Genomic DNA, 27,812 nt, shown 5'->3' on the forward strand with positions numbered 1-27,812 from the left:
GGACCTGACAGTAAAAAGGTGCTAAAGACAGCTAAGAGTTGTTAAGAAGATGTGTTAATGACTGGTGCTTAAGATGGACAGCTTAGGATGTACAATGGGTCCAGATGCACAGATATAGATGTCTCTTTTTCTTCAGGAAATTGAAGCTCTACTTCAGCTGAATGCCAAGAAAAATCAGGGGTTCTACTCCAAGTATTTCCTAATTCCAAAGAAGACAGAAGGTTTTCGTCCTATTCTTGACTTCCGAGCCCTCAACAAATATCTTGGAAAAGGAAAAGTTTTGCATGCTATCCCTGGGGACCCACTTCTAGAATGAAATGGTTGCCTGTGCTCTCTTGACTTCAAAGAGGCCTACACACACATATCCATTCACCCCAACCACAGAAAGTTTCTATGGTTTCAGATAGCTCATCACCACTTCCAGTACAAAGTCCTGCCATTTGACCTTGCGTCCTCTCCAAGAGCTTTAAGGTCTCATGGGTTACAAGCGTTCCTGTATCTGGATGATTGGTTGATCAAAGCTCCATCACCTCAAACAGTGCATTCAGTGACTCAGCTGACAATAGCTTTCCTTCAACTTCTGGGAGTTCAAAGTCAGTGTTCCAAAGTCTCACCTTCAACACTCTCAAATATTAGAGTTCATAGGAGCCCTACTAAAGGCAACTTTTGTACAGGCATTCCTTCCTCAATAAGACAGGACACATTACTTCATCTTTGCAACCGAGTGTCCACTCTCCAAAGCATCTCAGCAAGACAAATGATGCATGTCAACAACTGTTTATGTCATCCCCTTCGCTCGACTTCACCTAGGACAGCTCAGTAGACCCTGGCATCACAATGGTCAAGAATCCCTTGTCCCAAAGGATCAAAGTCACCTTGCCAATTCATCGATCTCTTCGCTGGTGGTTGAATTCAGCAAATCTCTCTAGAGGTTTGCTACTTCACATTCTGCCACATCATAAAGTTCTCACGATAGACGCGTCCATGTATGCTTGGGGAGCTCATCTAGACAATCTCAAAACTCAAGGTCTGTGGTCGGCTCGAGATCAGACATTCCATATCAACCTGTTAGAGCTGAGGGTGATACGCAATGCTTTAAAAACATTTCAAGATTGACTTTCCAACCAAGACCTCCTAGTTCGACCGGACAATCAGGTAGCGATGTACTACATCTACAAGCAGGGGGGTGCGGGCTCTCTTTCTTTATGTTAGGAAGCCAAGCAAATTTGGAATTGGGCAATTCCTCGCAACATATTTCTCAAAGCCATATATGTGCAAGGAAAACAGCCCTCGCAGACAATCTCTGCAGATTTCTCCAACCTCGCAAGTGGTTTCTCAACTCTGCAGTCTTGCGCTATATCTTTTTCTTTGGAGGACTCCTCAGATAGACCTGTTTGCATCTCCCCACAACCACAAGTTACCTCGCTTCTGTTCCAGACAATACTCTCCTCATCATCTCAAAGCAGATGCTTTTCTTTTGGATTGGACAGACAAGTTCCTCTATGTGTTTCCCATTCCCATTCCTTCTGAAGACATTAGTCAAGCTCAAGCAAGAATTGGCCACCATGATCCTGATAGCTCCTCGATGGCGCAGGCAACCTTGGTTCTTCCTTCTACTTCAACTGAATGCCAAGGATTCAATTCCACTGCAGATCGTTCCGTTTCTACTCACTCAGAGTCAAGGATCTCTTTTACATCCCAATCTGTAGTCACTGCACCTAACAGCTTAGTACCTCTTGGTCTAATGTCAACAGAATTTAATCTTTCTGACTCAGTTCAAGCTATCATAGCTGCTTCCAGAAAGCCCTTTACTCAGCAATGCTATCAACATAAGTGGACACGCTTCATAACGTGGTATGACCTCCATGACTTGGATACTTCCTCTTCTTCCATTCCTTCAGTGTTGGATTATCTTCTTCATTTATCCAACTCTGGACTAAAGACTACTTCGGTCAGATTTTACCTCAGTGCCATTAGTGCTTTCCATGCTCCTTTCAACAATAAATCTCTGGCCACTTATCCACTTGTATCCCAGTTTATGAAAGGACTTTTCAACTCCAAACCTCCACTCAAGCCCCCTCCAGTTGTTTGGGATCTTAATATAGTCCTAACCAGTTTGATGAAGCTACCATTTGAACCACTGGCATCTACTCATCTTAAGTTTTTAACTTGGAAAGTGGTCTTCTTGATCTTTATCATTCCGCTCGTTGAGTGAGTGAACTACAAGCACTGGTTTCTGACCCCCCCCTTTTACAGTGTTTCATCATGACAAGGTAGTTCTCAGAGCTCATCCGAAATTCCTTCCCAAAGTGGTCACGGAATTCCATCTGAATCAATCCATTGTTCTTCCAGTTTTCTTCCCAAAGCCTCATTCTTATTCTGGAGAAACTGCTCTTCACACATTGAACTTGTAAGCATGCCTTGGCTTACTATGTTCAAAGGACTAAGCCATCCAGGACTTCATCTCAACTGTTCATCTCCTTTGATCCTAACAGATTGGGCCTACCTGTAACCAAGCAAACTATATCTTCATGGTTAGCGGCCTGTATTTTCTTTTGCTATGCTCAAGTTGGACTGCAGCTCATGGGTTGTATAACAGCACACACAGTCCGAGCTATTGCAGCATCAGTAGCTTTTTTTTACTTTCCACTCCCATTAATGATATTTACACAGCAGCTACTTGGTCCTCAATTAACACATTCACATCTCACTATTGTCTGGAATCCTTCTCCAGATGAGATGGTTGTTTTGGCCAAGCAGTGTTACAGAATTTATTTTCATCTTAATTGCCAACTCTCCCTCCATCTCATTTCAGTAAGATAGGGAGTCCCACATGTGAGAATACGCTGCCTGCTTGTCCTAGGCTAAAGCACAGTTACTTACTGTAACAGGTGTTATTCTGGGACAGCAGGCAGATATTCTCACATCCCTCCCACCTCCCCTGATTGGTTTCTTAGCTTGATTATGGAACTGAAGAACTATGAGCCAACATCGGGCGGAAAGGTACTCGCGCATGCACAGTGCGGGCAGTCTTGAAATTTCACAAAGCTTAAAGTGTCAGTATACTTTAGCACTGTCTGTACCGGGCTCCATGTATGACATCACCCACATGTGAGAATGTCTGCCTGCTGTCCCCGGATAACACCTGTAATGGTAAGTAACTGTGCTTTATTGCTAGTGTTGAGATTTAGATCTTGCTTGAAATGCAATAGGGGGGATCCAGAATTTCAACACTCATTCCAAGTGTGTCTTATGCATGAGTTCTGACCTCAGTCAAAAGGAATATAAGCATAGTACTCAAGTATTGCCATGAGCTGAGAGAGATTGTTTGAATTGCTGTTGGGAGCTTTTTGAAGCCAAGAAAAAACTATGGCAAATTACACATGAACTCTTCTGTGCAGAAAATTCCTACCTCTGCACATAGTAATTGTGAATCTTTCCAAGGAGCATCTTGTGAATCTTTCCAAAGAAAGGCCATCACCTCTTGGCATAGTGCCTTTAAGAGTCCAGTCACTCAGGAGTACTGCAAGAGTACTGCAAGAAATTAATCAAGGCTGCCAGGAAGCTGCTTCTTCTGGAGTATCTGCTAAAACCTGAGGAAAACCTGCGTTTGTTAACCATGGTTAATAAGCACTGATGAGGTATGTATCTACCAGCGCAGATACTCCTACTGCTAAGAGAAAGTGTATAGACTTGCTTTGTGCAGTCTTAATATCTACTTCTGTGCAGTTGCTTGTGCAACAGCCTACCCTAGTGTTGGTTACAGTGGCTGGTGAATCTTCAGCATCTCTCCAGTTTTCAGAGCATTCCCATTCTTTCCTTTATAAGATATTTGTTGATTTTGTGAAGGATTATTTGAATTTCCTTCATCAAAACGGCCTATAGAACCCTCTTGCTCCTCTGGCTTTACACCAGCATAGAAGACACTTATGCAGTTCCCATTATCTCACTGATATCTACTGTAAAGTCTGAACATGAGCTTCTGCATTCCTTTCCTCCCTTCTCTCCAGACTCACTTCCATGTAATATAGAGGGCTTCCTGGACCCCTTTGATAGCCGCTCTTTCCAGAATATGAGAAGAGGGTTCTGTAGGAATTTAATCTGACCTGCCTCCTCTGATACCAAGAAATGAGCCTCTGTACGAGGACACTTTATGTCCAGTTTAACAGAATGACCAAAATTGATCTGTTTTCATTTCAGCATAAATTGAAAGCAAAATTCTGAGATTTTTAGCCTTCTGAAATAGAGAATCCCAGAATAACACTTCTATTCATAGTATGCTTGAAGGCAAGCAGTTCCATATGTGGCAGAATCCATTTACTGTTCAACCTGTGTCATGGAGGTTGGACATGAAATATAAAGTGCAACCAACTAAAATTTTAGTAAAGTCCAGTTGTTATGCTCTTTAGTAGTCGTTAGAGTAGCCATTAGAAAAGTGGGACAAATGCAGGAATTTTTCTAATCCTCAGGGAGGTCTTTATTTAGGAAAGGAAGCTTTCCAAAGAGCCATCTTTCTGCTTGGATTGCTGCCCATCAGCTCTACATGGATCAGTACATGCATACCCTCTTTCAGAAGGTGCAGGTTTTTTTCACCTGCTCTTTCTGTGCAAACTCAAACCCAATTATAATGCATTGGCCAGGATTTCTGCATCTGTGATTGTCACTAGTTGTTTAGTTTGGCTACAAGCTTCTGGTTTGTGCGAAGATGTCCACTCCATGTTAGCAGATATTCCTTCCACAGGAGACTCCCTCTTCTGGAGAAAAAGTGACAGAAAGAGTTGGCATGATTAAAGATTATTGTTCTGTACTTTAGCATCTCTCAGCATTTCAGGTTTTTACATCAGCCACCTCTGCTAGGCATACTACTTTCAGTAAATATTTACATGACTATTATTACCACAAGAGATTTACCATATCATACCGATTCTTCTATCCTGCAAATGTCGACTAGGCATCATTGCGGCTTACATAATATTAGAAATGATACAGAAGTATAGACTGCATACACATGAATACATTATGACATCAAAGACATGTTGTCCTAAAGGCAAGAATAGGAGAGAGGGCTCAACTTAAACAAGTGGCTTCTAAGCAACAACCTTTTTAACTACCTGCCAAGTCTTCAGCCTTTGCAAAACACTCTTCCTTTAGGGGATCGGGATCAATTTTTCCTTCAGATATGAAAGGAAATCACAAAGGTCACATGGGTTCTAGCCATATTCTGGGATTGCCATCTCATATTCACCAGTCATTCTCTGATAACTGTCACAGAGGTGAGCAGCATTGCTTTCTTTGTGTGAAAATGGTTTATAAATTACACTCATGAAGTCTAATGTATCTTGTTTGTACACGGGTTATAAAGCGTGTGGGGACAGATTTAAAAATCTCAATATTTTTATTCTGGAAGAAAGGCAGGAGAGGGGAGATATGATAGACATTAAATAACTCTGTTGCATAAATGCATAGGAGGCAAGTCCTTTCAACTGAAAGAAAGCTCTGGAATGAGGGGGCATGGGGTGAAGGCAAAAAGGGACAGACTAGCCTGAAGAAATCTTCGCAGACTGGATGGACCATTCGAGTCTTTATCTGTCATCATCTACTATATTGCAAGAAAATATGGGGCAAATATATAGGATCTATAAGGGAGAGGAAGGGGTAGTAGATGCTGTGGATGGGCAGACAGGATAGGCCATGTGGTTTTTTTTTTTCTGATGTCATTTTCTCTGTTTCTATGTACAACTCTGAAAATGATATTTAAAAAATTAATCTTACAGTTGTAATATACCTATGTTTGCATGATAAACAGATGTCTGCTTAACAGTTTCTACGTGAACAATCAAGCTGTGTATATAGTAGATGAGATCTTTCCTGAATAAGGTCTTAGGCTGGGAGATCCTCCATCTGAGGCAATGTGTGGTATGTTTATCAAAGGTTTAGAGTTCCCTGTTGGCACAAAATGATTTCTAGTGAAATAGGTACATTGTTTTGAAACAGGTGGGTAATTATCCTCTGATCGTGAGATCTGGTGTTGAGAACCTCATTTACGTTTTTCTGCTCCACCTCCCATCACGCGGGGCTGTCTTCCAATTCCTCAGTTTTACACTCTACACGCAAGATGGTAGGAGCCTATCTGTTCTGCCCATGTTTATTTTTCATTTAGTTTTGAGTTTTTATCCGGTCATGAGACTTTTCGGTGCTGCAAAGACAGCCTGCTTGGCTAACTTGCATTAACAGTCTGGGAGCTCAGGGACTGTTCCCTGCAGAGAGCTTGGGCGCAGGCTGAGTGGCTCCATGACAGTTTTTCACTAGGATCAGGTACTGATTAGATTTTCTCCACCTGACTTTGTGCGCGGGCTTCAGTGAAGGCTGTGGTCTCTGTCTGGCCGGTTGGACTTGAGGAGCAGTCTGAATAAACAAGCCATTCAGATTTCCAGGCTTGTCTGAGGCAGAAGTTCTCTGGCTGTAGTTTCAGCTCTTTGCCATGCTGATGCTGGGAGTTGCACAGTGAGTAAGGCTGTGACAGCCTATGAGAGAAATAATTTTTAAGTGAATTTTTTAAGGGTTTCTGGAACCGAGGGATAGGGTCCCCTACCTCTGAAATCCTATTCCCCATGGGCTGTTTTGATGCTTAAATTGCTGCAGCAGCAGCCATCTTGTATTTTCTGATTTTTAAAATGAAAGCCCATATCTGCCTCAAAATACCTTAGTTAAGCTTAAAATAGATCTAGATGGACTCCTCAGGCCAGGATACCAAGGATTCATGCCAGATTTGTGCTGGCTGGCCAAGGACCATCTATGCTCCACGTGCCACATGGTGAGAGCCACTGGCTTAGCCTCCTCTAGTCTTTCTGGAGGTATGGGGTCCCTGTTGGAGCAAGTTCCAGGTCAGAAATCCCGATTAGTGCTGTGAACTGGTGAAAGGGCTTCCCTGGCAAAGTGCATCTACTGTGATACCCCACATTGGATCACAGGAGTGCCTGCCAGAGCCCTCTGGGCACCCTGGTCCAGCTTTTGATCCAGAATTTATAAATACTGTATGATGTATGAAGCAAACTTAAATTAATAGTGATCGCAGTGACTGCTTTGGGATTGTGATGGTGGTAGCACCAGGAGTTTGTCCCTCTTAAGAGTGCATTTTCCTCACAGCAAAACCATTCAGAAGATTCGAGGGTATAGTCAGAAGAGGACTGGGATGAAGTGAATTTGGTATCAATGCCTTTACTGTCCCAGTCTGGGTCCTCAGTATTAGGAGACTTTGCATCGTGCCTGGGTGAATCTGGTTCTGACCAGGTGGCAGTCCTGGACCTCGGAGAGAACCCAACTGTGCCAGGATGTGAAGGCCTTCAGCACTTTTGGAGATTATTATGGATTCTCTCCAGGAATTGTAGAGCTTTCACAGGTCTATACTGCCCAGTGCTCACTTATGAGCAACACTAGAGCCCAGACACATGCTTTCCTTCCCATATAGATATTATTAAGATGCTGACAGACCAGTGGGAGTCCCTGGAGGGTCCCCTTCAGATGGCTAAGATGCTGGCATTGTAATCTCGATGTAGGGACTTTGGATCATCTTTTGTTTTATTGTCCCTATATCTTAGCCTTTTGGAACTCAATCTGGGATCAAGTAAATTGTTTATTGGAAAATCATGTTGCATTATCTTATGATACTGTGTTATTTGGAATGTCTATGAGAAAAAAGAGTCAGATATCTTCTTTTAATAATAAACTTTTATTGATCATGACTGGAGTTGCCATTCAACATATTACTAATAATTGGAAAGACCACAGTAGACTTAATTTTCATTTTTGGTGGAACTCGTTATGTCATGTATATAAAATGAAAAGATCTTTAGCTGTAAATTCTGGAAATTATAAAAATTGTATTAAAATATGGGAGCCATTAACATCCTTTTGTAATGATTAAACACCATTTTTATGTTGAATATACACCACTTATTCTAGGGAGGGGGGAGGTTTTATATTGTAAGATATATTTTTCCATGAGTACTAATGGGGTTGGAGGGTGGGGTGAGGGATGCTTATATGCTTACAAAATATAATAGTAAGATTTTCAAGTGGTATGTTAATTGTTGTTGTTTTGAGATGTGTACACTTGATGAAAGTTTGAAAATGAATAAAGATTTATAAAAAAAAAAAAAAAGATGGCTAAGGTGGGTGCTAAATTTAATCAGCTGGTTACTCGTATCAAAGATGGATTCCCTGTTGGTGCAAGTTACAAAGCATACTTCACTCCCCAACAAAGGGGGAGTATTGTTGAAAGATACACAAAACTTCAGGCTGGATTTTGTCATTAAGAGGCAGTTTGAGGCCGAGAAGTTAGGGTGAAGATGGCAGCACTAGCATCATACGTCGTATCTGCTTGCCACTCAAGGTTATGTTGGTTTTCAGGAACAGATACTAACATATCTCCCCAGTTTCTGATGGGAGTGGATTAAGTGGCAGATGCTCTGTATGATCTGTTCAGGGTTCCGAGCAAGATTTCTGCATATGCTATTTTTGCCCTTAGAATACATTGGATCAGATAATGGTCAGAAGATTCATCATCTAAGGCTATGCTGAGCAAGTTGCCTTTTAAGGGTCAGTTGCTCTTTGGTAAAGGGCTTGACGATCTTATGGCCAGCGTGCAGGATCATAAATCAAAGTCTTTGCCAGACAGCAGATCGAGGTAATTTTCATGACTCTAGGTGCTTTAAGCAGTACTCGGGAGGATCTTCAGTCCAAAGAACATTTCAAGGCTCAAGACAAAGATTTGAGGGTGCTAAGTGGCCCCAATCCTCATGATCTCACTTCACAGCAGTCCCCAAGTAGCAGTCCTGATGCCAGGTTAGGAGCCGTACCTCCAATGATAGGAAAGAGGTTGTCAGCTTACTGGGAAGCATGGACGAAGTTCACATCAGATTACTGGCTGCTGGACATTATTTTCAAAGGGTACAAGCTCGAGTTCTTTCGTCTTCTTCTGGACCTTTGTGTGGATTTCCCAGCGGGGAAGCCAAAGAAAGCGATCAGGATCCATGCGACATTAAAGATTCTAATAGATAGATGTAGCAGCCATAGAAGCCATTCCAAATGCAGAATCAGGCTTGGGCAGAAACTTTATTTCATTGTGCCCAAAAGTGACTCAGAAAACTGGAGGCCGATTCTGTATCTGGTTGGTCAATGTTGCCTTCAAGATAAATTTCCTCATGGAAATGTTGAGATTGGTCATTGCCTCCGTGATGCCAGGGGAAGTTGTCACCTCGCTGGATTTGACAGAGGCCTACCTGCATATCCTTATTTTTCCAGATCACAGGAAGTTCCTGAGGTTCCATGTTCTAGAGCAGCACTTCCATTTCTTGTCCTTCTATTTGGGCTGGCAACAGCTCCACGCACCCTCACCAAGGTGATGGTCATAGTATTAGTGCACCTCCACTAGGAAGAGATATAAGTTCGTCCATATCTAGACAATTGGCTGATACAGGCCCTGTCTGAAGCCGAAGGAAAAGCAGCAGTAGAGTGCATAGTCCATCTTCTGCAGAACTTGGGCTGAGACATAAACTTCTAAAAAAGCTGCCTGGAGCTGACACAGTCCTGGGTGAGGATCCATTTACGCCGTCTCCAGGATGTGTTCTTATCTCGCTGGTATCTGCAAACAGATGCATTGCAGATGACCCTACCTTGGACTACAGAAGCGCATCACAGCCTGAACTGGTGGCTGGAGCCACAGTCTCTATCCTTGGGAGTGTTGCTTCACATTAGAGAATGACATGGGGAGAAATTTTTCCCCGTCCCTGCAGGAGTTCAATTTCCCTGCCCGTCGCTGGAAGTTTTGTCGCTGTCCCTGTCTCTGCCCCATTCCTGTAAGCTCTGCCTTAACCATACAAGCCTCAAACACTTATGATTTTAAAGTGTTTGAGGCTTGTGCAGATGAGGACAGAGCTTGTAGGAATGTAGTAGGCACAGGAAAAGAACTCGCTAGGATGGAAAAATGAGTTCCCGCGGGGACGGGGAAAAATTTGTCCCCGGTGCACGGATATTGGTCCCTCTCACAGAGGAAGTGGTTGATTCTTCATTTGGAGTTGAGAGCCATCTATCTGGTGCTGTGGGTGCTCAGAAGCTTGCTGAAGGGCAAAGCAGTTCGAGTTCGCTCAGACAGTGCAATGGCAATAGCCTATGTCACTCAGCAAGGAGGCGTTGAGTGCTCCACTATGGCTGGAGGCCCAAATGCTAATTCATTGGGTGGAGATCCACCTGTTGACCCTCTCAGCAGCACATGTAACAGGAGTAGACAACGTTCACATATAAGTGGATTTCCTCAGTTGGCAGACACTGGATCCTGGAGAATGGGCTCTGTCTCAGGAAGCATTTAACACCATTGCGTATCAGTGGGAGCGTCCAATATTCAACTTCATGGCATCAGTGGAGAGTAAGAAAATGGCTCGGTTTTTCAGTCGAAGATAAGAGTCATGAAGTTCAGGCATGACTGCCCTGGTGCAACCATGGCCACTGTCAGGGCTGCTGTGGGTGTTTCTGCCATGACCCATGATAGGCAGAGTCCTGCAAAGAATAATGTTGCATCCAGGGCTGGTAGTTCTCATTGCACCGGATTGGGCTGAGGCATCCATGGTATGCAGATCTGGTCCGTCAAAAGAGGGACCATAGCCTCATACTTCTTTGTCATTTGTGGTTGTTCTCACAGGGCCCAGTCACCCTGGAGGATCCAGAGTGCTTTGGTTTTACAGCATGGTTTTTGAGCATGCAGCTTTACTACAAAAAGGCTATCTAGAAGTGGTGATTACCACCCTCCTAAAGTCCAGGATACAGTCAACCTTGGCTGTCTATGCGAAAGCATGAAGGAACTTCCAGGGCTGGTATGCCCAGAAGAGTAAGGACCTGGTCACAGCACCAGTGTTGCTGGTCCTAGCTTTCCTTTAAGAAGGATCACAGAAAGGATTAGTGCAGTAGACTCTCTCAAAGTGTAGATAGTGGGTCTCTCATAAGTTAGATCCCAGACTAATATAAAGACTTTGGCCTCTTACCCAGATGTGTCCAGATTTTTGAGTGGAGCGTTACATCTGCATCCTCCAGTACGTAAAGCTTTTCCTATGTGGAGTCTTAATCTTGTTCTGCAGGCTCTTACTAGAGCTCCATATGAGCCCTTGGAGACAGCATCATTAATGGACCTGACAGTCAAAACAGTGTTTTTAGTGGTGAGTTGCTTCAGTATGATGAATGCATTGACCTACAGGCCTTATCTTGCAGAGAACCTTTTCTCAGAGCTTCAGAGATAGCATTTCACTGAGGACAGTCTCCTTTCTTGCTGAAAGATGTCTCCAGTTTTCATGTCAACTGGGAAGTACAGTTGTTTGCTTTCACGCCCTCAGGGTCAAAGAAGAGTGACAAAGTTCTGAAATTGCTGGATGTTTGCAGCATGTTGCTTCGTTACTTGGAAGTGAAAAATAAGTTTCGACTGTCAGATCATCTCTTTGTGCTGGCCGGTACTAGCTGCTGGAGCTGGCTGGCCGGCTTCAAAAGTAGCCATTTCTAGATGGATTTGTTTGGCTTTTTCTTCAGCTTAAATAGGCAGTGGAAAACGACCTCCAGAAGACTTAAAGGCCCATTCCACTAGGAGCATATCTTCTTCCTGGGCGGAGTCCAGAGCAGTTTCCCCTGAGGAAATTTGTAGAGCAGCCTCAAGGTCTTTCCTCCATATCTTTATAATGATTTATAGGGTGAACGTAGCAGCTAAATCGGATACCATGTTCAGATCTTCAGTAATTTCAGCAGGCTCGTATGTCCTGCCCTAGATTCTGGGGAATTGCTTTGATACGTCCCACCTGTTCCAGAATGATGTTCCTATTGCATTAGAAGGGAAGATTAGGCACTTACCTTGATAATCTTCTTTCTAGTAAATAGGCACATCGTTCTGGAATCCTACCCTGTCAGATGTTCATTAGCCTGCTTGCTGTCTTACACATGTCCATATTACTGGATGCCTTGCTTCTTTCCCCGTCTAGCACTGTCGAGGATAGGAGAAACCACTTTCATTTTGAAGAGACCAGGGGGTATCTTTCAGAACCCTTAAGAATGTTAGAGCAGGTTGCACTCAGGTAGCCTGTTCGTTCCACCTCGTGTATCGTTAAATGCTTTAATGTTTCATTATTTTTGTGTTAAATGTTGTGATATGAGCAGAACAGACTTGTTTCTTGGGGAGTCTCCCCCATATCCCTCCCTGTTATGTTATTTTCTCTAGGACTGAACATCTGCTTTGATATGAACTGAAGAATTGGAGGACAGCCTATAGTTCAGATGGGAGGAAGAGTAGAAAAATGTAAATGAGGCTCTCTACACCAGATTTCTCTATCAGAGAGTAACTACCCAGCTATTCCAGAATGATGTGCCTATATTCTAGAAAGAAGATTATCAAGGTAAGTACCTAATCTTCCCTTAGTCTATTTTATAAAATTATGAACATTAGCCTTTGAACAGCTCAGATGATGGTAAAAAGTAAATAGAAAAACCAGGCCTTGATGTAGATGACTAGCTTATTTACTCCAAAATTACTATTTCTTTATTTTTCTCAGCCTTTTAAGTTGATCTGAAAATCTCAGAAAAGTGAGAAACAAACAAAAACGAATAACTCAAATGCTCTGAAACATTGCAGCAGAAAAGATCACTATGTACTATTCTTTTGATTCACACACTTTTTTTTTTTTTTGTGCATGTCTTGCAGCTCAGGTGCAAATCCTGTCAGCCGCTCTTCGGGCTGCCCACTTGGATTCCATGCATGAAGATAATGCAAAAAATAGTGAGGAAGACAAAGGCAATTGTCAGCAGGGTGTACTCCATTCCAAGATCAGCACTGACTGTGACAATAAGGACACTTTCACCTCCCCTTCTGTGCACAAGGAACAGATGCCAAAGTCCAGTATTGGTTCATTGCAAACCATAGTGGGTGCATGTTTAGTAATGTTTCTATAGAGCATAACTGCTAAATTAATATTAGGGCTGCACATTAATTGCATTAATTACATTAATTAATGTGTTCTTAATTGTGATTAAAAATTTTAATCATCATTAATAATTAAGCATATGCAGCCCACTTTCTTCCACCCCTCTTCTCTGTATGTTCTGGCATCTATCCCACCCCTCCCAGACCCAGCTCAGCTTACTGATTCCTCCCTTGCACCCGCATACCTTTGAAGCCAGTCTACAGTCCTGCAATGCCAGCAGCAGCCGTATTGAAAGGCTGACCATGGCCTGCACTGGGCCTTTCTTTCTGACTTTGCTCACCCCTGATGATGCAACTTCCTGCTTTCAGAAGGGCAGAGCAGGTCAGAGGGAAAGGTCCAGTGCAGGCCACAGGCAACCTTGCTGTTGCTGCAGGGCCAAAGACTGGCTTCAAAGGTACGCCAGAGGTGAGAAGAGAGCGAGCCACGGTCGGGTCCAGAAAGGGAGGAAGAGATACTGGACCATGAGGGGCAGAGGGGGGTAGAGAGTGGGAGGAATTAGGAGAGAACCAGGGGAGGGCAAAGAGGGTAGGTAGAAAAGGAAAGGGGAAGAAGTATTTTTCAGACTTTAGTTAGTAAATTGCAGACTTTACAAAATTGTGCCATTTGACTCTTTTGCTTGAATAAATGAGTGGCTCACTACTGAACAGTGAATTAAATTCAAAATCCTGTTCTTAACATTTAAAGCACTTCAGTTTGGTATTCCAGATTACGTTCATTGTCTCACTATTCTGTATACTCCTCTGCGCACACTTCATTCCATAAATGACCACTGATTGGTCTTGCCTTTATCTCAGTTGGCACATCTAGAATCCATGCAGTACAGTGCTTTTTCCTTTACAGCCCCCTACCTCTATCTATTCATAAAAGAAATTCAAAGTAACAGAGATGGTTATTTGAGCATTTTCACATTAATTGAGTGGTCCTCCAGGCACAGTTTTCTGCTAGTCCCTGTACCCCCGTTTCCCCTTCATTTTTTATATTGTTACCCACGCTGTCTGTCTGTGTTTTTAATCTAATATGATTGATGTTTTTCTATCCAGACATTATAGTTCCTTCTCTGTTTGTATTAGTAGATTGTACACCACCTTGCTCTGTTTTGATTACAGCTGAAGGTGGTATAGTAAATCTGATTTGAAATAAATAAATAAGAGGTGGATGGAGACAAGAGACAGATGGGCTTGAGGAGGGAGGGGGTAGAGAGAGAAAGAGAGATGATGGACTAGGGTGGAAGGAAGGAAGAAAAAGAGAGGTGTTGGACTGGGGGTGTCGAGAGAGAATGGTCCTGGGGTGGAGAGAAAGAGTTAGACCTAGGGGTGGAGAGACGGAGATAGAGAGAGTTGGACCTGGAGGGAAGGATGGAGAGAGAGAGTTGGATTTGGAGGGAGTACCCTTGGAGATCTAGGCCCCTCCTGTTCAGTGGGTGGTGGAGTAGCTGAAGTCTCATCAGCTGAAGAAATATGCCTTAGGTTTTTCCTGTCCTATTCATACTGTCTCAGAGGTGAAGTTCTCGGCATGCCTCTGGCCACAAACACTTGCACTCCCCAAGCATGCTCAAGTTGACTTCCTCACTCTTGAGGCAGCACAAGGACGAAGGAGGTGGCTTTGTAAGTGGATTTCTTTGACTGGTGGGCCTTTCGCATCCCCATCAGCAAATATATAATACCTAATGTGGGGAGGAGGGAGAAGATATGCTTTGCCCCCCCCCCCCCATGGACTGCTGACTATGCCCCACTTTTAAGTGCATGATTAATCACAAGGCAGCCTTACGGTAATTAATATCCAATGAAAATTATTTACCTAAAGAGAATATGGCATGAGAATAGTTTACCAGGTAACATTCTACAGATAAATGTAATTTTTTTTCTTTTCTTCTTTTATTTATTTATTTATTTTATTTATTTATTTATTTATTTAGATTTTTATCCCGTCCTCCCAGTAGCTCAGAACGGTCTACAAGTGAACATACACAATGGAGAGTAATTTGACATATAAGAAGTACAACAGGTTTAAATGTTTGGACTATAAGAATGAGATGTAATTTAAATAAAGGGAGAATAAGCAAATTAAGAGTAGACTTTACATATAAGTAGTTTAGTTTAAGAACAGTTCTATGAGTTTAGATACAGTTTGTCAGTGTAAGGACTAGGAGAGGACTATATTGAAATTTAGGGAGAAGATAGGCAGGGGAGAGAGGAGAGAGGGTGTTTAAGGGGGGGAGAAGACAGAGGGTGATCTTTAGTTGAAGAGGAGGGTCTTTATCAATTTGCGGAATGTTAATAATGAGTTCTGTTGTCTGAGTTGAGGGGGGAGTTGGTTCCAGAGGTGTGGAATGAAGTGGCTGTAGGACCGTTTGCGGGCAGTTTCTGTGAGGAGGGATCTTCCAGGGGGGGTGCATAGGCGTATCTCCGATTTTGAGCGGAGGGTGCGAGTGGGGGTGTAGATGGGAAGCTTGGATTTTATGTAGGAGGGGGTGGAGGAATAAATTGTCTTGTGGGCAATTGTCAGGGCCTTGAAGGCACAGCGCTGGCTAATTGGGAGCCAGTGTTCAGCACGGAGTGCTGGGGAGATGGGATCGTGGTAGTTGAGGTTGTGTAGGAGGCGGATAGCTGCATTTTGGACCCGTTGAAGGCGTTTGAGATTATTTTTGGTTAGTCCATTAAATAGGGAGTTACAATAATCCATTCTGGAGAGAACATATGCGTAGAGGAGTTGGGCGAGGTCCGGTGTGGAGATGTAGGGTTTGATCCTTTTCAGTTGGCGAAGGTAGTAGAAAGAGGTGGAGATTACTTGGGATATGTGGGCAGATAGGGATAGGTGTCCGTCTAGGGTTACTCCTAGGCTGCGAACCTGATCTGTTGCCGTTAGTAGAGTGGAGTCCCATGCTAGTGTAGGACGTGGGTATTTGGTGTTTTTTTTCCTGATCCATAAGAGTTCGGTTTTAGAGGCGTTAAGTTGAAGTTTGTTGTTTGACATCCAAGTTTTCATGTCAGAGAGGCAGTGTTGGAGGTTAGCAATTTGGGACGACCGGTTCTCGCCTAGAGGGAGGAGAAGCTGGATGTCATCTGCATAAGAGTGGATTTTAATGTTATATTTCTTCGCTATATCGATGACAGGCCTGATGTAGAGGTTGAATAGGAGGGGGGATAGAAGGGCGCCTTGAGGAACACCATATTTGATAGGCTTGGGGTTAGATTTATGTGTTCCTAGTAGGACAGTCTGGGTCCTTTGATGGAGGAAGGAGGTGATCCATTGGAGGGCTGTGTCCTTGATTCCGATGTCGTAGAGTCTGGATGTGAGGAGATTGTGGTCGACTGTGTCAAAGGCAGCGCTGAGGTCTAGTAGGACTAGTAGGGCATCACTGCCTTTGTCGAGTATAGACCAGCTGTCATCCATGATATCGAGGAGTACTGATTCTGTGCTGTGGCCTTTTCGGAAGCCGGATTGGGCTGGAGATAGAGCAGCTTGTTCTTCAATGAACGGGTGTAGTCGGTGGAGTACAATTCGTTCAAGGAGTTTGGAGACAAATGGGAGGTTGGAGACTGGGCGATAGTTGCCAGGTTCGTTAGGATCAAGGGTGGGTTTTTTGAGAGTGGGTTTGATAATAGCTGACTTCCAGCTGAGGGGAACAGTCCCAGTGGTTAGAGAGGTGTTAATGATGGGGAGGATGGATTCTGCCATGGCATCTTCTGTGGATAGCAGGAGGCTGGACGGGCAGGGGTCGAGGATGGTGTTGGAGGGTTTGAGTTCTCTCAGTGTTTCGAGAACTTCAGTATGAGTGGCTATATGAAATTGGGAGAGAGCGGCGGAAGAGGTGGTATTTGGAGTCGGCTGGGGCTGAGTAGGAGCGGGTTTGGTGTTGGCGTCAAGGTTATCTCGAATGGTTTGTATTTTGGACTGGAAGAAGTTCGAGAGAGTCTCGCTATCGAGTTCTGTTTGGTTGCTGTGATTTTTTCTTTGGACGTTAGTGAAGAGTTGGTTTGTGAGGGTGAACAGTTGTTTAGATCTAGAAGGGGCTAGTTGTAGGAGGCGAGAGTAGTAGGTCTTTTTTGCTTCTAGAATGGCTGCTTTGTAGGTGATGGATATGTTATTCCAGTGGGCTTTGGTTTCTGTGCATAAGAACATAAAAATTGCTGTTGTTGGGTCAGACCAGTGGTCCATCGTGCCCAGAAGTCCACTTCCGTAGCGGCCCCTAGGTCAAGGACCTGAGCCCTAACTGAATCTAGCCTTACCTGTGTATGTTCTGGTCTAGTAGGAACTTGTCTAACTTTGTCTTGAATCCCTGGAGGGTCCCTCTGACAGCCTCCAGAAGAGAGTTCCAGTTTTTCACCACTCTCTGGGTGAAAAAGAACTTCCTTATGTTTGTATGGAATCTGTCCCCTTTTAACTTTAAAGAGTGCCTTCTCGTTCTCCCTACCTTGGAGAGGGTGAACAACCTGTCTTTACTAAGTCTATTTGCTTCATTATCTTGAACGGTTCAATCATGTCCCTTTTCAGTCTCCTCTTTTCAAGGGAGAAGAGGTCCAGTTTCTCTAATCTCTCACTAATCCAGCCCCTTAACCATTTTAGTCGCTCTTCTCTGGACCCTTTCGAGTAGCACCGTGTCCTTCTTCAAGTACGGTGACCAGTTCTGGACGCAGTATTCCAGGTGGGGTCTCACCATTGCCCAGTACAGTGGCATGATAACCTTCTCTGACCTGTTCGAGATCCCCTTCTTAATCATTCCAAGCATTCTGTTCGCCCTTTTCACCGCCGCCGCACATTGCGCGGACTGCTTCATCGACTTGTTGACCGGTACTCCCAAGTCCCTTTTCTGGGGGGGTCACTCCGAGTACTGCACCAGACATCCTGTATTCGTGTACAAGATTTTTGTTACAGACATGCATCACCTTACACTTATCCACGTTAAACGTCATTTACTATGTCGTGGCCCATGTCTCGAGCGTGTTTATGTCCTGTTGCAGGTCTTCACAATCCTGCGTCTTCACTACTCTGAATAATTTTGTATCGTTTGCAAATTTAGTCACCTTGCTCATCATTCCAATTTCCAGGTCATTTATAAATATGTTGAAGAGCACAGGCCCAAGCACCGAACCCTGCGGCACTCCACTGGTGACGCTTTTCCAGTCCGAGTATTGTCCATTTACCCCCACTCTCTGTTTTCTATCTGCCAACCAGTTTTTAATCCACCTGAGTATTTCACCCTCAATCCCATGGCTCGTAATTTTTCGAAGTAGTCATTCATGCAGGATCTTGTCAAACGCCTTCTGAAAATCCAGATATACAATGTCGACCGAGTCACCTTTGTCTATCTGCCTGTTAACTCCCTCGAAGTAGTGCAGCAAGTTTGTCAAGCAAGATCTTCTTTGCTGAAGCTGTGCTGGCTGGTCCTCATCAGATTGTGTCCATCAAGGTGGTCAACGATGCGGTCCTTTATCAGCCCCTCTACCATCTTTCCCAGTACCGAGGTCAGACTTACTGGCCTGTAGTTTCCCGGATCTCCCCTCGAACCTTTCTTGAAGATCGGCATAACATTCGCCACTTTCCAGTCTTCTGGAATCCTTCCTGATTTGATCGACAGATTGGTTATTAGTTGAAGCAGTTCAGCTATAACCCCTTTCAGTTCCTTGATTACCCTCAGAGGAATGCCATCCGGTCCAGAAGGAAGTAAAAAATGTATTTTTAGGTTAGCTAAACTGTGCCTTTGAGTACACATAAAGTTATTTAAGATGAGACTTGGATCATCCGCAAAAAGTGCTTGAAAGTGGCATTTCTTTTTTGTCTGATAATTTTCTTCGCTTTTCCAGCCTTCAGTTAATATCACAGGAGAAACTGGTAGTTTGCAAATTTGAACCTACAAGTTGTAACTTAAGCAGTATTACCAGGCTGCAGAATATGGATGTCCAGGCCACTTCCCTTTTGGATGCTGAGGGCATAACTTCCTTTCCATTCTCTGACCCAGTGTTTGTAAAGATTGAGCTATATGACGTGGCTCTGAGCCTTGGTTCTTACTGTTGATAAATATTCACATAGTAATGATAAAAGTTACTGGCAACCATATAGTTCCCCAAAAATACATTTCAGGATACAAATTAAAATGTATTAAATTTCAAGTGTTTCGGCTAATTGCCTGCTTAGGGATATACCATAACACCACTAACACGTGCTGTAAACAGTATTCATAAAGACCTTTTGCCAAGAAAAGATCTACACAACAGGCCTTCTCTTAAAGGAAATCTGTGGTATGTATGATCTTCCATATAAACAAAAGTATTAAGGGAAAAGCATCCCCGTCCCCACAGGCTCTATCTCTATCCCTGCTCTGTCCCCGTGGACTCTGTCCTCATCTGCACAAGCCTCGAACACTTATGATTTTATAATTCAATCTTTTTATTAAAGTATAAAAAGGGACAATGTTCTTTACAACTGTTGTTTGTAAATAACAAATGGAGCCTTCCATTTCGATTAGGTTTTAGCACAACCTTCCCAAAGATTTAGTTTAGAGAATGACGAGGGGACACAGTTTGTCCCTGTCCCTACAATCTCTATCCCCCGTCCCCAGAGGCTCTGTTCCTGTCCCTGACCCATCCCCATGGTACCCGTCCCCATGTCATTCTCTAGTCGGCATCTCTACTTTGCTCCGTTGCTATAGAGAAGATGAACATTGTTTTTGGTATGTGCTAGCAGTGGTAACGAAGAAAGCATCTGGCCAAATGCAATTACTCAAACCACTGTGACCTTTGTTTAGGGTTGTTGAATTAAACATTGTGACAAAGGCCAAACCTGAACCACTGCAACTTGGTTTATTTAGGCTATGCTACAGATGGTGCAAAATTTAGCAACTGGAGTGTCTTTTGGAGGAAAACATTGAGAAAAAGGTTAGCTTACTTTTAGCATTATTTCATAGGCTCCCTATGGAACTCAGAATCAAATTTAAAATATTATTTCTGGCTTTCACAGCTTTTAAAGGGTTGGGTCCAATTTACATGGCTGCCATGATCAATTGATATTTTCCAGTCCACAATTTCAGACCAAGCCAAGATCTAAGGCAGGGGTGTCAAATGTCGGTCCTCGAGGTCGGGTTTTCAGGATTTCCCCAATAAATATGCATGAGATCTATTTGCATGCACTGTTTTCATTGTATACTAATAGATCTTATACATATTCTTTGGGGAAATCCTGAAAACTCGACTGGATTACAGCCCTCGAGAACCGACATTTGACACCCCTGATCAAAGGGTTATGACTCCTCAGTTAAGCATTTAAAACTCAATAAAACAAGATCAAGAATCTTCTCCAGAAGTTGTATCTATTTGATAGATTATGCTTGCTTCTAATCTGAGAGAGATGAATGAATATCTTGCATTCCACCAGTAACTCAGAACTTCATAGAGTTAAAGAAAATGCTTGAAGAAATAAGGAAATTGATGGAGTGTAGGTGATGTACAATCCTGTGTTCTGTGGAGCTGAGAAGGATAGTAAGGTTTCTTTGGTTGTTATTGTTCACTCCTGTATTTTGACAATAATCATCACTGAAAGCCATCTAATGGGTTTGAAGACTTACAAGGCTGTTTAAGGCATTGCTCCTTCCTACTTAGTCAATAGATTTTATTTAGCATCATACAGACACAGTAGAAGAACTCATCTTTTGTTTAATTTTCCATCTGTCCTGGGTTGCAGGAGTAAGAAATTTTTTAATCATATTTTGGCATCTCAGGCAGCTTTTCATGACAACGAATTCCGAATATTGTTGCTTACTACCCATTCTTATGGACATTTTAGAAAACAACTGAAGACCTATCTTTTTTCTAAATATTTGACTGTTTAATGAACTGTCTTATTTTATGCAATATGTTTACTTTTGTAACTTTTTGTAAACCGCGTTGAACTTCTGGTTACATGGTCATTAAGCACAATGTTATGTTATGCTAGGTTACCTATGGTACAGATAATAGAGAGTGTATGACACAGGCCAAGTTTTATTATTTTCTTGTTTCTTTTCTTATGGTTACCCAGTATTTTGATAACCTTTTTTTTTGCTTTTGGACTGTTGACTATTTTTGATATGTGTGTCTTATTTTAGTCGTTTTGTTTTGAGTATATTTTTTTTATTGTAGCTTACATATTCTGGTTTTCTTCAATATTTGTAGTTCTCTTTGAGCTAATTGGTTTGGGAATCATGGGATATAAAATAAATTAAATTTCTAGTGCATTGTATCTAGTCATCCTGAATGCTAGGGTTATTCATCTGAACCCGCAAGTTATTTATTTACTTAATTCGTTTTCTATCCTGTTCTATCCAAAGAGCTCAGAATGGGTTACAGATTAAACATACATAATATACAGTTTATAGGTTACAATTTGCCATAATTACAGTGCAATTTTTTTCAATACAAGTTTTTATCCTAATGCGATACATACCGATGGTCTAGTACCAATATGGTACATGAGACCTTAGCTAGGACTAGGGCAGAACGTGATTTGGGAGTAATCATTAGTGAAGACATGAAAACTGCCAAGCAGGTGGAGAAAGCTGCATCCAAGGCTAGACAAATGGTGGGATGCATCCGTAGAGGTTTCGTCAGCCGGAGGCCCGAAGTCATAATGCCCCTGTACAGATCCATAGTGAGACCTCATCTTGAGTATTGTGTTCAATTCTGGAGACCACATTATCAAAAAGATGTGACGAGAATCGAGTCGGTTTAGCGAATGACCACCAGGATGGTCTCGGGACTCAAGAACCTTCCATATGAGGAAAGACTGAATAAACTGCAGCTATACTCGCTCGAGGAACGTAGAGAGAGGGGGGACATGATTGAGACTTTTAAATATATCACGGGCCGCATCGAGGTGGAAGACGATATCTTCTTTCTTAAAGGACCTTCGACCACAAGAGGTCATCCGCTGAAAATCAAAGGCGGGCAGTTTCATGGCGACGTCAGGAAGTATTTCTTCACCGAAAGGGTGGTCGATCATTGGAATGAACTTCCATTGCAGGTGATTAATGCCAGCAGCGTGCTCGATTTTAAAAAGAAATGGGATATGTATGTGGGATCTCTAGCCGGGTGAAGTCTGGGGGTGGGTCATTAGCGTGGGCAGACTTGATGGGCTACAGCCCTTTTCTGCCATCATATTCTATGTTTCTAATATACATTTCTTTGTAATCCATTGGTTGTGGGAATTAGGTGTTTTTATTGCTTTCCTAAAGTTGAGGAGTCCTTCAAGGGATGTGATCTGTGGGGGCAGTTAATTCCAGTGGCTTGGTATGAAGTGGGAGTAGGAACGTCATTTGGCAGTTTGCAATCAAAAGGCACGACCAGGATGCAATTTGCAGAATGTTGTCAATAATCTTTCAAACTCCACCTCCTTTCCCAGGGAGCTGCCCCCTCAGTTTTTTTCTGCAAGCAAGTTGCTTAGTGTTTCTGCTCTGTGGTTTTATTATTTTGAGAGGTATTTTTTCCTAAGTGTTCGGTCAGAAGCTCAGTGCCCAGAGGTTCCCACTTGTTGCGACCTCTGCCTAGAAGAAGATACAGACTCGTGCTGTGGAAGTCAACTGCTAGCAGGATCAGCCCTTGGGGACACCTAGCTAGCCAGCCTGCTTTTGTATTTTTTTAGCTCAGGGGTCTCTTCTTGCATAGCTGTGTGCATCCCTGATTTATCAAGAGCTTGAGCACAGGCTGTTTGGCTCCTTTCTGGCTATGAGGTCCTCTCACTCTTCATGGCACAAGGTTTTCTGGGGAGGTTGAGGCTCAGTCTGACCTTGGTCTGACTGACAGTCCAAAAACCCAGTTTGGTCGGTGAATATGTGAGGCAGAGTTTGTCTCCACGTATCCCAGCTGCATTCCTGAGCTGAAACAGGCAGGCATATGGCACAGTGAGTAGGGCTATCATAGCCTGTGGGGTAATTTGGGGGAGCAGGGGTATCTCCAAGGTTGCTGCAGCCAGAGCTAAGGTCCTTCACCTCTAAAACCCCTTTTGCTGCATTTTTTCTACTTCAGGGAAGTCCCCATGGACCAATTTTGTCACAATTTTACAGACATCAGCCATATTGGATTTTAAACAATGTTTTCCTAAAGTCTCCATCTGCCTCAAAACTCCTCAATTTTACTTAAAATCAACAGGAATGGACCCCTCAGGCCTTCCTAACCGCTTTATCATGCCAGGTTTGTGTTGGCTGGCCAGCCTAGGAGTGTCCATGTCTCGCATACGACGGAGCATGTGGGGGAGGGGCAGTAGCCTTGGACTCAGCCTCCTCCGAGTCTTCCAAGGCAGGGGATTCGCAGGAGGCACATTCCCAAGGCAAGAGATCCTTTCTGGAATCCTCCGAAGGTGCATTGGCCAAGTGCAGATGTGTGGTAGCCGCAGAGCCCAGGAGGACTAACGAGGTTCCCCTGCCAGGATCCTTATGAGCCCTAGTAGAAGTCTTTGCCCCAGATTTTGTGAGTCTTATGTGGAATGTCTATTTGAATTTCTGAGAGTCTTTGGCATTTGCAGTCAGCACGACAGAGGCAGTGGCCCCGCAGACCATGGTATGCAGACCTAGTTCTCTTGCAGAGGGACAAAGGCCTCAGACTGCCGGTCCAAGTGGATCTTTTCACTCAGGGACCCATCTCTATTGAGAATCTGGAACACTTTGGGCTTACGGCATAGCTCTTGAGTAGGCGGCCCTGACAAGCAAGGGTTACTCAGACATGGTTGTTTTAACTTTGCTTAGAGCTAAGAAGACATTGCAGCACTGGTGTGCAGTGGATGATGTAGAGCCCTTATGAGCTCCAATTTTGGTAGTTCTGGACTTATTCCAAGAGGACTTCAGAAGGGTCTTATCGGTTTGATCACTGAAGGTGAAGATTGCAGGCCTTTCCTCTTTCCAGGCTGTCTGGCCTCTCACCCTGATATCACCCAATACATTAGAGGGTCTCTTCAGTTGCAGCCTCTGGTGCGCCTCCCTTTACCTTCCTGGAATTTAACACTCTATTACAAGGTCTTAGAAGAACCCCGTTACGAGAGGCTTCCCTTCTGGATCGTACAATCAAGACTGTGTTTCTGGTGGTGATTTCGTCAGTGAGATGAGTTTCATTCTGAGTTACAAGCTCTGTCCTGCAGGGAACCATTCCTTAAATTTCTGGGAATAGGACTCTCCTTATGCACGGTACCATCCTTCTTACCAAAAGTAGTCTCGGCCTTCCACATCAATCAGGAAGTATTTTTGCCTGCTTTTCACCCTTTGGGGTCTAAGAAAAAGGATAAAGTGTTTACTGGATGTCAAGTGAGTGCTTCTCTGGTACCTCAAAGTTACCAATGAGTTTTACGTATCAGATCATCTTTTTGTTCTGACCTGTCATGCCAAGAAAGGGAGGTTAGTGTCTAAAGCCTCAATTTCCAGATGGATTTAAATGGTCATTTCCTTCATGTATGTGGGCTGTGGTAAGCAGCCACCAATTGCATTGAAAATGCAGTCCACTAGAGGAGTCGCTACCTCATGGGTGGAGACTGGCAGTTTTGCATGAGGAAATCTGTAGAGCAGCTACTTGGCCTACCCCTCATACCTTTACCATAGGGTAGATATAGCAGCCAGGAAATACACTGTTTTCAGGTCCTCTGTTTTGAAAGCAGGCTCAGCAGGCCCGTCCTAGACTCTGGAGACTGCTTTGGTATGTCCGCAGCATTCAGGACCACTAGAATGAAAAATTTGGTTTCATACCTCAATAATTTTTCTTGTAAATATGTCTAGTAGTCCTGATGTCCCGCCCTGTCAGTGGGCTTTGCCTGCCTTCTGCCTTAAGATCAGTCTGAATTTGGAGAATTCTCTCTCTCTCAGATGAATTGAGAGGATATTTTAAAAAATTAAAAGGAAAACACTCAAGAACGTAAAGTCTAGTTTAAGTTTCTGCTTGATAGCAGGTCATGTGAGTAGCTATGATTCAGAATCTCGGAGAGAGCGAGACCAGAAGGCCTTGAGTATGCGCAAATGTTCAAGGCCCAGTCCAGCCCAGCACAGGCAAGAGAGAGGATCTCCGACGCACTGCCTAGCCCAGAAGAGGGAGGATCTTCGGGCACCGGCATGTCCTATGCTTTGGTGCTGGTGCCGGAGCCCAATCGGGGTAAGGGATTTCGTTTTGGTGCTTGGGGGGAATGTAGGATCACAGGGGGGGGGACAACGCGAGCAGTGGGAGATGGCGGATCGCGGGGGATGGCACTCGTGAATCGAGTCAAACTTAGTTTCCGAGGCGCCGATTTTGCGAATGTTTTGCTCGTCTTGCAAAACACTCGCAAACCGGTGCACTCGTAAACCGAGGTTTGACTGTACTTGATTGCTTTTGTACAAACTGAGGGAGCAGGAGTAGCTCCCAGGGAAGGAGGCGGAGTTCAAAAGATGATTGACAGCAACTTGTGGGTTCAGATGCAAAACCCTAGCATTCGGGACTAATGGACACATCTACAAGAAAGAAGATTATCAGGGTTAGAAACTAATCTTTCTATATATTTTGCAGAGCTCACCAAATGAACTAGATGGAGTGAATGAACGTCTCCAAGAAAGAAGCACAGACTTTGTTTTGGACAACAAAAAGTCAAAGTTACAGGTGGGTCAGAGCTTTCCGTGTGTCTGTAACAGGAGAGGAGCGAGTGACTAATAACTTCCATTGTATTAACCCACCCACGTAGTTTCAGTTGAATTTCTCTATTCAAAGAAGGCTGCGATAGTACTTTTTAGACTAATTACAAACTATTTTTTGTTCAGTATACCAGAAAAAAGAGACAGTTCAATATTCAAAAACCCTTATTCAGATAGTGTTGGGTTGCTGAGAGGGCAGAGCCAGGATAGTTCTGAAACTTATTCATATGGTGGCAATATTCAGTCCATTATTCATCTAGTGGATTGAATATTGCCTCTGTGTGGTAAGTTCTGGCATTAACCACATTACCCAGATTTTCAGCATCAGCCACTATTTGGATAGTGGTGCTTAATATCAGGATATTTTTTAACTGCTGTGATTGACATTTAAAAAATCTTTGACTGCATAGCTGAATGTTGACCCATCTGTTGATAAATCTAAGGAATAATTTATATTTAAGGTCAAAGTTATAGATGGACCTTCTCTCTTGTTCTCCCCCACATCATCCAGGTAATTACTATCAGATAAGATATTATTGGCTGATGATGAAATAAAAAATTAGGATAATCAGAGATTTGTATTAATTTTTTTCCAGGTCAGTCTGAATCTGGACTGGTGTTTAGTGTCCTAAGTTTTGATTTGCAACTACCTGGAGCATTTTTCTTTTTTTATACATTCCTTCCCAGCTTAATTTAGACCAGTCATTATAAGTACAATCCTGAGTCTGGGGGCCATGTAGTAGACTCTTCTGAAACTGATTTTGCCACTAGGTGTCACTGTTGTGTTGTGGTTGAGTGTTCCCCCCCTTCACCTCGCCCCCAGCTATGAGCACTGTCTCTGCAATGTTCCCTGACAACTATATATACAATTACATGTCTTTTCAGGGTGTGAGTTTAATGTAAAGTCATTTTCCTTATCAGGGAGGCTCTCAGGTTTGACAGATGACTTGACTATTATTCCTGTTGTTGAAATGATCAGATAAAATATGCAAGTTTCAAGTTTATTTTATTACAACTATATTATTTATTATAGTGAAAAGTGGGTAATCAATCTGCTATATTCACTCTGTGTACTCCACTTTATTTACCTGAGAGCACTAACCCCTGGAAGAAAAAGCCTCAGGTTTATTGAGGTAGAGCTCAAGCAAGCAACTCTAAACATATTAGAATGTGAATAGTCATATGCCCTGAAGGAAACGGTCTTGTACCGTGAAACGTCGACTTCTACTTAAAATATCATTTAAATTCCTTATGATTAATAGATATTAGTTGTTTCCAGTCCCAGTTTAATTGCGGCACATGCATACCCCTTTTTGGAAGTTTTTTAGCCAATGATGTGGGTGGTGGAGGTTTGGGCTGTTGAGCTCTACCTCAATAAACCTGAGGCTTTTTCTTCCAGGGGTTAGTGTTCTCAGTTAAATAAAGTGGAGTACACAGAGTGAATATAGCAAGTTTATTTTATTACCATCCCTTCAGTTGGTAATACCATCTGGGCAGCTTACTGGTTAAATAGAAAGTAGATAATATATCTGAAAGACAAAAAATGACAAAAGAGGGGAGAAGGGGAAAACTAATGTTTGTAATAGGAAAAGGGGTAATAGGAGTGTAGATGAGGGAAGGTTAGTACATCATCCAATTGTTCTGCCCCCAGTTCCTTCTGGAAGGAGCGTTAGAGCTCTACCAGAGGTATCATTGAAGAGGAAGATTTTCAGACTTCCAAAAAGCCTTCGACAAGGTACCACATGAAAGACTGCTAAGGAAGCTATGGAACCACGGGGTGCAAGGGGAGGTCCACCGATGGATCAAAAACTGGCTAGCGGACAGGAAACAGAGGGTTGGAATAAAGGGCCATTACTCAGACTGGCAATGGGTCACGAGCGGAGTTCCGCAGGGGTCGGTGCTGGGACCGCTCCTGTTCAATATATTTATTAACGACCTGGAAGCAGGAACAAAATGTGAGGTTATTAAATTTGCGGATGACACCAAATTATACAGCAGGGTTGAAAGCAAGGAGGACTGCAAAAATCTCCAAAAAGATCTGACAGCGCTGGAAGAGTGGGCCAAAAAGTGGCAAATGAGCTTCAACATAGGGAAATGCAAGGTCATGCATGTAGGGAAAAAGAACCCGATGTTCTCTTACCAAATGGGGGGATCACCACTAGGGGTGAGTAACCTTGAAAGAGACCTGGGAG

General features: G+C 43.3%; 1 protein-coding gene across 4 annotated transcripts in view; it reads left to right on the top strand.

The window, feature by feature from the left end:
• LOC117369307 (serine/threonine-protein phosphatase 4 regulatory subunit 1-like) overlaps positions 1–27,812 on the top strand; it is a 151,192-nt gene that overhangs the window by 95,143 nt on the left and 28,237 nt on the right. For all 4 annotated transcript variants that reach the window (XM_033963709.1, XM_033963710.1, XM_033963707.1 and 1 more), the window contains 2 exons: positions 12,731–12,948; positions 25,499–25,588. In XM_033963709.1, the coding sequence (XP_033819600.1) occupies positions 12,731–12,948; positions 25,499–25,588 (308 nt within the window). The remainder of the gene's footprint in view (positions 1–12,730; positions 12,949–25,498; positions 25,589–27,812) is intronic.

This window comes from Geotrypetes seraphini, chromosome 11, assembly GCF_902459505.1.
Source record: "Geotrypetes seraphini chromosome 11, aGeoSer1.1, whole genome shotgun sequence".
Classification (NCBI taxonomy): Eukaryota; Metazoa; Chordata; class Amphibia; order Gymnophiona; family Dermophiidae; genus Geotrypetes; species Geotrypetes seraphini.